The 13,167-nt window shown below is 38.1% G+C and overlaps 1 protein-coding gene across 4 annotated transcripts in view; it reads right to left on the bottom strand.

Moving 5' to 3' along the window:
- EXOC6B (exocyst complex component 6B) overlaps positions 1-13,167 on the bottom strand; it is a 616,111-nt gene that overhangs the window by 176,712 nt on the left and 426,232 nt on the right. For all 4 annotated transcript variants that reach the window (XR_009405326.1, XM_059405853.1, XM_059405856.1 and 1 more), the window contains one exon: positions 8,828-8,969. Coding sequence is in view for 3 of the 4 variants with exons in the window: in XM_059405853.1 (XP_059261836.1) it covers positions 8,828-8,969 (142 nt within the window). In the remaining variant the exon portion in view is untranslated. The remainder of the gene's footprint in view (positions 1-8,827; positions 8,970-13,167) is intronic.

Below are 13,167 nucleotides of genomic sequence, written 5' to 3'. Positions count from 1 at the left end.
CTTCAACAGACGAATGGATAAGGAAGATGTGGTCCATATACACTATGGAGTATTATGCCTCCATCAGAAAGGACGAATACCCAACTTTTGTAGCAACATGGACGGGACTGGAAGAGATTATGCTGAGTGAAATAAGTCAAGCAGAGAAAGTCAATTATCATATGGTTTCACTTATTTGTGGAGCATAACAAATATCATGGAGGACAAGGGGTGTTAGAGAGGAAAAGGGAGTTGGGCTAAATTGGAAGGGGAGGTGAATCATGAGAGACTATGGACTCTGAAAAACAATCTGAGGGGTTTGAAGTGGTGGGGGAGTGGGAGGTTGGGGTACCACGTGATGGGTATTATAGAGGGCACAGATTGCATGGAGCACTGGGTGTGGTGAAAAAATAATGAATACTGTTTTTCTGAAAATAAATAAATTAATTTTTTAGAAAAAGGATATGGATAAAGAAATGATTAATGTAATAAAATTCCCATGGCTGTTTGCAAATGATTTTATACACAGTATCTCATTTCACTTCCTAACAATACTGTGAGACAGAGCAGAGATTAGTACTTCTAGTTATTAATGGACTTAGGGAGGTTAAATAAGTTGATTCATTCATTTTCATGAAGCTCCCAACTTATCTCTATTATATATCTCTATACTGTAGCAGCTTTGTTACTGGTCTTGATGGCTCCTGATAAATGCAGAGTCCCTTTTAAAAATACATATGTAGGGGTGCCTGGGTGGCCCCGTTGGTTAAGTGTCTGGTCATGATCTCAGGGTCCTGGGATTTGGCCCCACACTGTGCTCCCTGCTCAGCTGGAAGTCTGCTTTTCCATGTCTTCCCCAAATGTGCACTCTCTTGCTACCCATCTCTCTCCCAAATAAATAAATAAAATCTTAAAAAAGAAAAAAGAATTTGACAAAGTATTCTAAAATTATGAAAGAGAATGGACAGAACAGGAGAAAGTAGAGTCTAACTCTATAAAGGGGGGAGAAAAAAGGAATGGCTAAGACAAAAAAAAAAAAAAAAAAAAAAAAAAAAAAATATAGAAAAAAAAAAACATAAAAAAAAAGAATTGTAAAAAAAAAAAAAAAAAAAAAAAAAAAAGCCCAAACATTCTTGAAAAACAGAACTGTAATGAAAAGGACTTGTATCCTAGATATTTAAATGTTTTAATGAAATTGTGATTACTATATAAGCATAAAGAAGGCACTTCACAAAATGAAGTCTAAAATAAAATCTACCTATATATTTATAAAGACTCAGAATATGATTAAAATAGTAATTCAAGGAATGCCTGAGTGGCTCAGTCAGTTGAGCGTCTGTCTTCTAATCTGGTCATGATACCAGAGTCCTGGGATCGAGTTCCACATTGGGCTCCTTGCTCAGTGGGGAGTCTGCTTCTCCCTCTTCCTCCTGCTCCCCCTGCCTGTGTGTGCTCTCTCTTTCTGAGAACTAAATAAATAAAATTTAAAAAAAATAAATAAGCAAATTGAACCAAATCACTCTCCTATTTAAAATCCATTGTTTCCCATTGTATTTCCAGCCTCCAGCATGGTACTCTGCACCGTGTAGGGACCCCACATATATCTGTCAAATAAGCGAACAGATTACCGAACTGATGTTCTAAACAAGTAGTTCAGCTTGACTATGAAGCTAGACCTCTCTATTCAGAACGCACAAAGAGAAAACCCAGGAAATTCCCAATTGAGGCACAGACTGACTAGGAAGTACATGAATGACAAACAGCCCACATTTGGCGAAGGAGGTAAAGTACGAGGCTATCAAGACTTGCTGGTATTTAAAATCCAGTCCCTTTGCCAGGTTCCAAGGCTCCCACATCCAAAAGCAAAACTAAGATGTGCAGACGTACAGAGGTGTAAGATGAAATCTATACAAAGCAGAAATACCTAGAGGTTACTGTCAACTCTGGAAGGGGGAGGAATATTTTCTTCACACCTTCTGAATTCCCAAGAGCCTCCATGTTAAAAGGTATTTGGTTTAGCATCTCATCAGGAAAAATTACGTAACAACATTCCTGTTAGATAATGATGCCCTAAGTATTTGTGTTGCCTGTAAACAGCTGAGCCCACTGACTGGTATCTTACAAGGGCATCAAGCTGAGAATCAGAAAATTATTGGTTCTGGACCAGACCTTTCAGGACAACCGCAGCAGTTTCACAGACAGTTACTGGAAACAAAAATGAATTTCTTACACCAAATAAAAGGGCATCTCCAAACCTCCCTGATTTATAAACCGCAGACAAACGTCCAAGTGGCCCACACGAGATCTTGGGGATATTAATCAGAGGCCACGCTGCTCATGCTGCTCCCCTGTTCTCACAAGCAGGGGAAGCCGCTACTTCATGCGTACTTAGTGCTTTATTGGCCACAAAATAAACCCTTCCATGCATTCTCTTATTTAATCCTGACCCCGTCCCTGTAGCATTAGTTACTATTATTATTCCTATTTCATAAATGGCACTGGGAGAGGTTAAATAACGGACCCATGGCCACACTAAATTTAAGTGGGGACTTGAATCCGTTTGGTTGAGCTGACCCTGAACTCAGTGTTCTTCAAGACTGCACTGTACTAGCTGAATTTCTCAGGCTCATGGTAATGCCTACAATTTCTCTGTGTACTTGGATCTAAGAAAATGACAGCCCAGGCCTCAGAGTCAAACACTTAAGGTACATTCGTATTCTACCTTGTCCAGAGTTTGATTTCTTTCGGGACATCTATAGTTCTTGCAAGGACTCACAGACAATAGAGAAAATACTGCAGGCACACACCACTGGGTAGAAAGATGTAAGTGTTAATTATCTTGTCATTTGGGGCTGCTTTTATACGCCTCTGTATAGTTACTTGGATCTTATGTATCATTTCTTTAAGATTTTTTATAGACCACTGAGCATCTAAAGAAAAAAAAGAATTAGGGGGATGGTATAGCAAAAGACGTAGAATAGAATTCTTTCTTTTAAAATAACATAAATGTCCATGGAAAGTTTCTTGACAGACAAATTACTGACAATCAGAAGTGAAACATTAAAACTCTACATCGATGAATCTTAGTGGTTCCACAATATATGGAGAAAAAATATTCAGTGGTAATATGGTTACTGGAGGCATTGTCTCGGGACCTACAAATGTTGGCTTTGAGCTGATCCTAAGTCTGAACAAGGCTATTACCAATATCAAATGGCTTTAGATACAGTACTGGCTCTCTGGAACCACTTAGGCATGGTTAACAAACTCTAGTAGGATTCCACCCTTTCGTTAAGGGATCTCTCCACCTCTCAGCCTTAACTGAAAGCTAGCTCTGTGCTAAGGATACCAATTCCCCTACCATTCTCTCAAGTAGAAGCTGCTCATTCTCCTATGTAAAATGTCCTTCAGAATCAGGCACCAGCATGGGCATCTCCCTTACTCCCCAGTGCTTCTCCTAGACCATCACTCTTCCTCAAGGCTCATATATTTTAGCCTCATCACCTCCATTCCTCTTTATCTTTTAGCTGTGACTAAATACAGTCATGACTAAATACAGTAGTGACTCCCAATCATTCATCAGACTTTATTAAGCCAATGACATTGGTTGATTCACCCACTCCAAAGCCCAGTCCTTCCTTTTGTTTATATCACAATGAGGTTCTACTCTTTCTTCAAAACTTGGAAAGGGATGACTTTATACCCAATATTAAAAATCACTTTTGTCTGGTCTAGCCAATCATTATGTTTTTATCCCCCTGGTAAATGACTGGTCAAGATAGAGGCATGTAAAATAATTTGGACTAACTAAATGCAAGGAATCAGATGGATGATTTCTAGAAAAAGTTCTGTGGCTGCTAGATATTATCATTTCCGAATACAATCCCTGGAATTGTACGTACTTCTCAATGATAAGAATATGGTAATTTTTATTTTCTCTTTGTGCTCATCTTTTTTTTTTTTCCCTAAAATTCTACAAAGAGCAGTTTCTATTTCTGCAAAATATAAAATTTTTAAAAAGCACAAGAGGATGTTTGATTCTGGTACTGGTCATGATGTTGTAATAGGAAGAGGATTCACCTTGCCACTGGATTAAAAAAAACAGAAAACAAGAAAAACCCCTCAAGAATGGACAGAGCACCTGAAGGAATGGTTTTAGAAACTACATGACAGTGCAGGACTGTGAGCTCAGAAAGAAGGAAAACCAATCAGGTAAGCATACCTAGAGGCAGTTTCCAGGCTGTGATGCAAAGCGGGCATAGGGAGGGAATCCAAACAAAACATGGCCATTTGAGTTGAAGTCACAGACTATGGTCTAGAATGCCAAGGCAACTAGTATTTTCTGGCCAAATCCCAGAAAGGTGGAAATTACAAATGAGAGGACTCAGGAAAATTGCAGAAGGGTCCCACTGAATACTTGGCTGAGTACTAGTCTGGGCATGTATGAGAAGACACTACCCAAGACTGGGGAAAGAACCACCAGAAATAAACATGCTGAATAATTTACGGAGCTTTTACAGAGATGGGCATATTTTGTATTCCCACCAGCCAGAACTGAAAGGTCTCCAGATACCTGGGACATCAGGTAGAATCCTTTGAAAGGCATTGCTTTAGATTTGGGGTTGTTAAGACCTATAGAAAAAGTGGCTCTGGACCTGATGTAAACATAAAAGCAAGCTTTGAAAGATTCCAACCAATCCCACGAAATGTAAATACAGGTCACAATACAATCTAACACTTTTTAAAGGAATATAACAAAATATAGCACCAAGAACATCAAATTTAAAATGTTGGGCCATCAGAGCTTCCCCAGGTGGCCTCCTCGCAGAAACCAATTTGGGGCTCCTTACGTCGTTGAGGCCTTAAGGCAGTTGGACTTCTTAGGCAACAGCTAAGGGGATGGTGGCAGCAATGCCTTTTATGACTGAGCCACCTAAGTCACCAAGGCCACTTCTGCCACATTCTGTTGGTTATAATCAAGTCACAAACTTGCCCAGATTCAAGAAAAGGGGAGTTAAATGTCCTATCTTAATAAGGTCATGTGAAGGTTCCAGATAAAGATGTGTCTATTGCTTTAGACCTCTTTGAACAATGTCATCTGCCTCATAGATCTGAGTTAGCCTCTAGTATTGCCCTTCAACTGGAAAAACTACCTTTTAAAGAACTTGTAGTACAAACCTGGGAAGCAAATTATCTTAACTTCTCTTCATTTGAAATGTCTTTATCTTGATTTGTGAAGGGTACGTTTTACAAAACAGAGTTTTAGGTTCACAGGCCTTTTCTGTTTTTCTTTCCTTTCCTTTCTTTCCTTTGAAGATACTCTATTGCCTTCTGGTTGCACTGATTCTGATAAGCAGCTGTCATTTTTATCATTGCCTTTCATTATGTCTTTTCTTCTTGGGATGCTTTTAAGACTTTCTTTTATTTATTTATTTTTTATTTTTTTAGCAATCTGACTGTAATGTACTTCAGTGTGGCTCTGTGTTTATCCTGCGTAAGATTCATTGAGCTTTTTGAATCAATGGGTTAATGCTTTTTACGAAAGGTGGGAAAAAATTCAGCTATAGTTTATATTGAATATATCCATAGGCAGATTTTTAAAGGCCCTGTCTTCTGTTTTCAACATTTCTGTTATCAGTGGGTCTATTTCTATTGCCTGTCCTTTCTTGTTATGGGTCACATTTTCCTTTCTCTTTGCATGCCAAATCTTAACTCTTCCTGTAAAATTGTTGAGGTTATGTGGTTAAGAGTCTGAAATTTTGTATATGTTCTTCTTCCTTCAAAGACAGTTGAGTTTGGTTTTGGCAGGCAGTTATTTTATTGGTAGATGACCTTTATCTTGTTAAGTATCATTAGGATTTGTTAGGGTGGATCAAGATTGGCTCTTACTCAAGAGCTTCAGTACTCTTAAGGCCTAACTTTCTGGGGTCTTACTGAATGTACAAGATGATTAGCTGGTCTTCAACTTTGGTTGGTCAGAATTCTAATGTCTGGCTTTCCTACTCAGCTCACAGATCCTCAGTTGGCTAAACTCTGCCGGGCCTCACAGGATTTTACCCTCTGCAAATGGCAACTCAGTTTTTGACCAAAGACTCAAGGGCTCTCCAATGTAGACGCTTACAGCTAAACAATTCTTTTCTCTCTCGAATCCTGCCCCACAAATCCCAGCTGCCTCACCAGAGCTTGGGCCAATCTCTGTTTTGTTTTTGTTTTTGTTTTTGTTTTTTTTGTTCTGTTTTGTTTTTTCTGTGTTAAACTCCAGTTTTGATTTGGGTTCTACTTTCCTGGGCACCTATTTGGATAGTGCCCCCCAGACAGAAAACGAGATTGAATGTCAAGTTTACCTTATGCATTTCCCCTTTCTAAAAAATTACAGCCTTGTGCTATCCACTGCCCAATACATGAAAAGAATTGCTCTAATCAGTTTTACAGTTGTTTATGGCAAAAAGGTGATGTTGATATTCCGGTGACTGAAACTGGAAGTCTACAGTAATTAATTAAAACCAGAACTGCCAATAAACCTTAATTTCTAGCCACCAAAAATCCATTGGGGAGAGTATGTGCTACAGTGAGTGCTGTGAAGTATGTAAACCTGGCAATTCACAGACCTGTACCCCTGGGGCTAATAATACATTATATGTATAAAAAAATTAAAAAAAAATTTTAAAAATCAGTCAAGGGAAACCAACAGGCAGTAAAAATCTTAACAACTGGTTAGAAGTATTAGCACACTTTTAGAATTTTCCACTGATTTTCTTAGAATTAGAAAAAAAATCTCAAGTTGTCATAGAATTTCTGTTCTTCTTCATTTCTCATTGATATAGCACTATGAACACCAGAACACTCTCTATTTCTTCCTTCTCTTTCCTAACCAGAACTAATTTTGTGTCAAGGGGATGATTCACGATGAATCAACTATCCCAATAATGATGGTCCTCTGTCACTTTGCCAGATAATCTTGTGGCCTCCCTTAAAGGTGGAGGTGACTACGTAACTGTGCCATTACCAATGAGACAGGAAAGTTTGTTAGGGATCTCCTGAAAAGGTCTTAATTTTCTTAATAAAAGGAATACGTGACATTGGCCTCTTTTTTCCTGTCTTGAATGTAAGTCTCCTCCTCTTTTTTTTTTTTTTCCTAACTGAAGTACAGCTGACATACAATATTATATTATAGTTTCAGGTGTACAACATAGTGATTTGACAATTATATGCATTACAAAATGCTGACTACAAGTGAGCCACCACTCAAACTTATTACAGTATTGATTATACTCCTTAAGTTCTAATTTTCATCTCTGTCATGTTTTTTTTTTTTTTTAAGTAGAATTTTGTACCTCTTAATCCCCATCACATATTTTACCCATTCCCCACCCTCCCTCTGGCATTCACCAGTTGGTTTTCTGTATTTATGAGTCTATTTCTGGGGGGGGGGTGTTTTATTTTTCAGATTCCACATTTAAGTGAACATGTGTTATTGTCTTTTTATTTCTGACTTACTTCACTTAGCACAATACTCTCTAGGTCCATCCATGTTGTTGTGAATGGCAAGACTGTATTCTTTTTTATGGCTAAATAATATTCCATTATAGATATATGTCACATCTTCTTTCTCCATTCATTTATCTGTGGACACTTAGGTTGTTTCCATATTTTGGCTACTGTAAGTAATGCTGCAATTAACACAGGAGTGCATGTATCTTTTCAAATTAGTGTTTCTGTTTTCTTTGGGTAAATTCTTATTAGAGGAATTACTGGGTCAGATGGTATTTCTGTTTTTACTTTTATTTTTTTGAGGGAATGTGAGTCTCTTCTGACTATAACATAATACATGTATGAAAAGGAATAATATGTATGAAGAGGAAAAGTCCACACAACTCTAAGTATGGCATAAGAGAGGGAACAAAAGAGCCTGGGTCCTCTAAATGCCATACAATTTCACTCTTCTGTGGAATCTTAAAAAACAAAACAAGTGAATAAACAAACCAAAAGCAGAATCATACCTATAAATATGGAGAACAAACTTATGGTTGCCAGAGAAGAGTGAGTGGAAGGATGGGTAAAGAGGTGAAGGGGTGTGGAAGATACAGGCTTCCCGTTAAGGAATGAAGTCATGGGAATAAAAGGCACAGCCCAGGAATAGTCAGTAACACTGTAATAGCACTGTATGGTGACAGGTGGTAGCTACACTTGTGGTGAGCATAGCATGAGGTACAGAGAAGCTGAATCACTATTTTGTACACCTGAACCTAATGTAACACTGTGTGTCAACTCTATTATAGAAAAAAAAAAAAGAGCCCAAGTCCTTGATGATATCACCGAGCAACTAAATCAATATAGCAACTCATTGTCTCTAAGAAAAATAAAACCTATTTTTTTAAATCACTCTGTCTAACATTTTGTTTCTACCTACAATAGAAAAGCATCTCCAACTGATAGATGCACACACGTTCGTTCTTCAGATGAAGAAGAGTTTGCAGATAAGATGTAAAAATAGGTTTAAAATTAAAAAAAAAAAGTGGCTGGGCACTGCATTCTTCTGAAGTCTTCGGACAAATCAGGTTTTCTTTGGTGTGTATTAAATGCATGTCTGCCTTGTATCCCCCTCTAGATGGCAAATTTGTTTGTGGCCCGAGATCTCTGTTCTGTGTAGGGGCCTATGCACATCTGGGTGCTCAAATCAGCTTACTGATGAACCATTTCTACGTGCCCTTCAAGTTGTCTCTGCCATCCAGGTATTCAACTCCATCAGGAACGAACACCCCGCAGACCTTTTTTTTTTTTTTTTTCCATAGAAGTGAGTACACACACAGGTGAAAGAAACAAGCAAAGGGATGGTTCCCTGTCTTACGTTCACATTCTCTGACATCCAAGTTGAACTGCTGTAGTGCTCCCAGGGTGAGCTGTCTTACTTCAGCTTCCAGCAAGAGCTGCATCAAGGATGTGGCTAAATGCTTGCAAGCTGACATACACGCCGTCTGGGCCACCTTTCCCTGGAATAACAAGAGTGCAAACCATAATGTTAAAGGACTGAATGAAATCCCAACAAAAATTATCAGAATTTATTTTTCCATTAGGGATTCCTTTAAGGTTTTCTCCATCACGATATCTTTGGCATTGAAAAATCTTGGATGAATAGTGCCTGGTGGCAATCATCTTAAATATTACCTTCATCACCATGAGTAATATAGCTATAACATTAAACTAAGATTTATAAAGCCCAGCTATTTATTCAAGAAGCACTTTTCCCCCCCAAATCAACAACAGATAAGCAATATTTAAAATCTTATTTAGATGAAAAAGGAATTTTTCTGTAGAGAATAAATTTCAGAAAGTCCCTTCCAAAATTACTATGATTCTAAAGATTTATTTATTTATTTGAGAGAGAAAGAGAGAGAGAGAACAAGATGGGAGAAGTGCAGAGGGAGAGGGATAAGCTGACTCCCCGCTGAGCAGGGAGCCAGATGTAGGGCTCGATCCCAGGACTACAGGATCATGATTTGAGCTGAAGGCACACACTTAACTGACTGAGCCACCTAAGGAATCCTGAAATTACTATAATTCTTAAGAAACAAATGTAAAACATCATCCCCTAAGTTATCTAGAAACCAGAGTGCTTACGGCTTTATCATTTAACACACAAAAAATTAAAAGAACAATTAAAATTTCCAGAAAATAAATAATTAAAAGGATGAATTTTGTTTCTTTAAAAAATGAACACTGAGGGGTGCCTGGCTGGCTCAGTTGATGGAGCATGTGACTCCTGACCTCAGGGTTGTGAGTTCAAACCCCAAGTTGGGTGTAGAGATTACTTAAAATAATAAATAAATAAAATCTTAACAACAAAAATGTGTTCTTCAACTATATGGTTCTGTTTGTATGTTCTGAAGATCCCCACTCTGGATGATTTAAGACAACAAATGGAAATACTTAAGTTAGGGAGTACTATACAGGCCAACTGAGAAATAAGTTACATTATAAACAAAATCCACATTAAATGGTTTGCATTAGTTAAACCCACTGGAGACTGGGAACCAAGAGCACATGAAGAAGAGCCAGAAATTTCACCAGTTATAGGCTCTGGGCGAACAATCAAGAGAGGGCACATCAAAGATGTGAGAAGCCTTGTCTGTGGCTTTTGAACAGTGAGAACAGGAGTGGAGTAAAGCAAAGAGGATAAGACTAAAGCAGATGCCCAGCGACAGCGGTGCAGATCAGAAGCCAGAAAAATGGGTAAGAAGCAACCTCTTGGGCATTACCATACGCCCAAGATATGCTACAGTTAAGCAGCTGACATCTTATGCTATTTCATTTCATTCTTAGAATCACCATAAGAAGTTGGTATTCTTTCTTCTTGTAGACGAATACACTAAGGCTTTCTAGGAAGTTTAGAAATTTAGACAAACTCACACAGCTCTTTGGTATTTTGACCCAGTCCTAAATCTGTATCTTTCCCCTACACCATCACCTATAAAGCAGTAGTAATTCTTACACTGTCTTACAATGAACCATGGAGCAAAACCTGGTCCAGATGATAACAGGGTTTATGGGTTATCCAAGGCATAGACTAGGCCCACACAGGTACGAGAGTGGCAGTTCAGGGGCCAACTACTCAAATACTGAGTATTGGCTGTGCCTTTCTTTTTAATGTGTAACCCAACATAATTATCTCGGCCAAGACAGATACTTAAAGAACCTGACAAGCTGAACATAGAGATGCTGTGAAAATCAAAGAGCTAAAAAGCCCAGTGAAACTAGAGGCTGAAAAAGATAGCATTGGAAAGGCTTGTTTCAGTGGCCAAAACAGATTGCCAAGGAGAAGCAAAACTGGACTGGTAAAATGAAAAGATAGCTTAAGAGTCAGAAAGTTCCAATTTTTATTCACCACCATTTACTGGCTGTGCAATTTAGGATAAGTTAGTTGATCCTCCTGAGTCATTATTCATCTCAAAATAGTAAAAGGCTTATTAACCTTAACATATTAACATGAAACACAGACTTGGCTTTCAAGTCCCAATCAATATATATCAATCAATAAGGCCAAATGCACTTACACATGACCATGTGTTATACTACTCTTAATATACTGTTATTTAACTGCCCTCCAATTACGTTTCACCTTACTTCCCTTCAAGCTAATTATTTATTTCCAAACAAAATGATAATTGCAGAAATGAATGTTTTCATTGTTACATATTTTGCTAAATCAAGAAAGCATTTTGGAACTTGGCTAATGCACAGTTTGCTACCCATTCCCCCTTTCACTTCCGGTTTCCATTACCACCACGGTGTCCATAGGTTTTCTAAGAACGGATAAACACAGACTCAGGCAATAACAACCAACACACTATGCAATAAATATTGGTGATTTCACACTATTCTTTAAGTAATCTTATTACGAAGTGGATGCTAAGAACATACAGCGAAAATCTCTAGAACAGAGTAAGAATTTAGGACTTAAGAAAACCTAAACTTATGAAAAGTCCCATAAAACTCCCTTTTGGATACCTCTAAGAAGAGTTTCAAATCAGTCTCATCACATCTAGGCTGTATCTTATGAAGCTGTAATAGTGCCAATGTACAATGCACAAAAATAAAGATGGAATGCAAGACAAGATGAAAAATGAGCTAAGAATTATCACCATATTTTGAACATACGAGGAACCTGGGATGCAGGGAGATTTTGAGTCACAAGGTCTTATAGGTAGCTCAATCGGCAACATCATGTTGCCTCTCAATGCATCTATACAATTAATATACTCCAAGACAATAAGTAAATAACACCTAAATGAACTGAAAGTCCACTACCAAAGCACTTAAATAGTTCACACTAGTTTTCAATCCAGTTACAATTACTTTTTTTTTTTTTAAAGTTTGGGAAAGGGAGAGGAATCAAGACCCATGAAAATACTTTTTGATTTTTACCATGTAGCTCTTTGGTAACCAAATCAACTCATTTACTTCAAAAGCATATCCAGATTCATATTCTCTAATTCAAATGATCTCTTTTAATCTTCTATTCTATTTACTGTCTTCCTTGTACTGTACTTCACACAGCGTGATATACTGCATTATCATATCACATATGTACATCTGCTCAAAAAGCAGAGGGTTTGCAAGCAAAGAAACTATGGCACCCAAACTGTGCAAAGTAGGTATACACTAATACCTAACTTTGTTTCTCATAAGTATCTGATTCTCTTTACAAAAAGGGAGGAGATAGCCACTGTTTCTGACACAAAGACACAACTAAACTCAATTAAAACAAATGTATAAGAGGGGCACCTGGGTGGCTCAGTAGGTTAAGAGTCTGCCATAGGCTCAGGTCATGATCCCAGCATCCAGCTCCCTGCTCAGTGGGGAATCTGCTTCTCCCTCTCCCTCTGCTGCTTCCCCCATTTCTGCTTTCTCTCCCTCTCATTCAAATAAACAAAATCTTAAAAAAAAAAAAAACCACAAATGTACAGAAATCTTCCAGATTCCATCAAAGTCCTACAGAAAGCTCAGTACTCATCACTTTCAATTATGATGTACTTCGATGACACACTAAGTGCAATTCACTGTACACAAGTGAACAGAGGTGAAAAGCTTAGAGAAAGCATCACCATCATCAACCAAATATCTCTATCACTATCACCAGAGCAGCTGCCTTGATTTATTGAGCACTATGTTCCAAAGTTTTGAAAGTACTCTCATATAATTCTCGTAAGAACCCCATGAGGTATTTAATCCTCAATTTATAGATATGAGGAGAGAAGGGTTAAGCTATTGACTATATCTTGAAACTGGTGGATCTAGGATATGAATCCAACCCTGTCAGACTTCAAAGACTTAACAATCATTTGATCCTGCTTCCCAGGAAAGGGACTTTGGTAGTTGCTACCTGTTTCTCTTGCTCTGTGACAAGGGATAAGGGAATGAAGAAGACAAGAAAATACAAAGCATACAAAGGCCAGGATACTGAGTGAAAAGTTTTTTCTCCTCCCCATCAAAAGAAACCTGAGTTCACAGTAGGAACTGAGAATGAACTCCAGTCACGGCTCTCTGTCAACCTACTGGGGTCAAACCCTGAGTCCAAGATCACCAAGGATCTTGTCTTACTCACTGCAAATGGCCAAAGCCAAATTCTTCCTTCTCTGGATAATTTTAGCAAGTTTCAAAGTAAGACAAAAGCCGAGTGCCAGGAACTAT

The sequence above is a fragment of the Mustela nigripes genome, chromosome 7, assembly GCF_022355385.1.
Source record: "Mustela nigripes isolate SB6536 chromosome 7, MUSNIG.SB6536, whole genome shotgun sequence".
In the NCBI taxonomy this organism is placed as follows: domain Eukaryota; kingdom Metazoa; phylum Chordata; class Mammalia; order Carnivora; family Mustelidae; genus Mustela; species Mustela nigripes.
The sequence above is the reverse complement of the archived record's forward strand: the minus strand, read 5'-3'. Positions and strand labels throughout refer to the sequence as shown.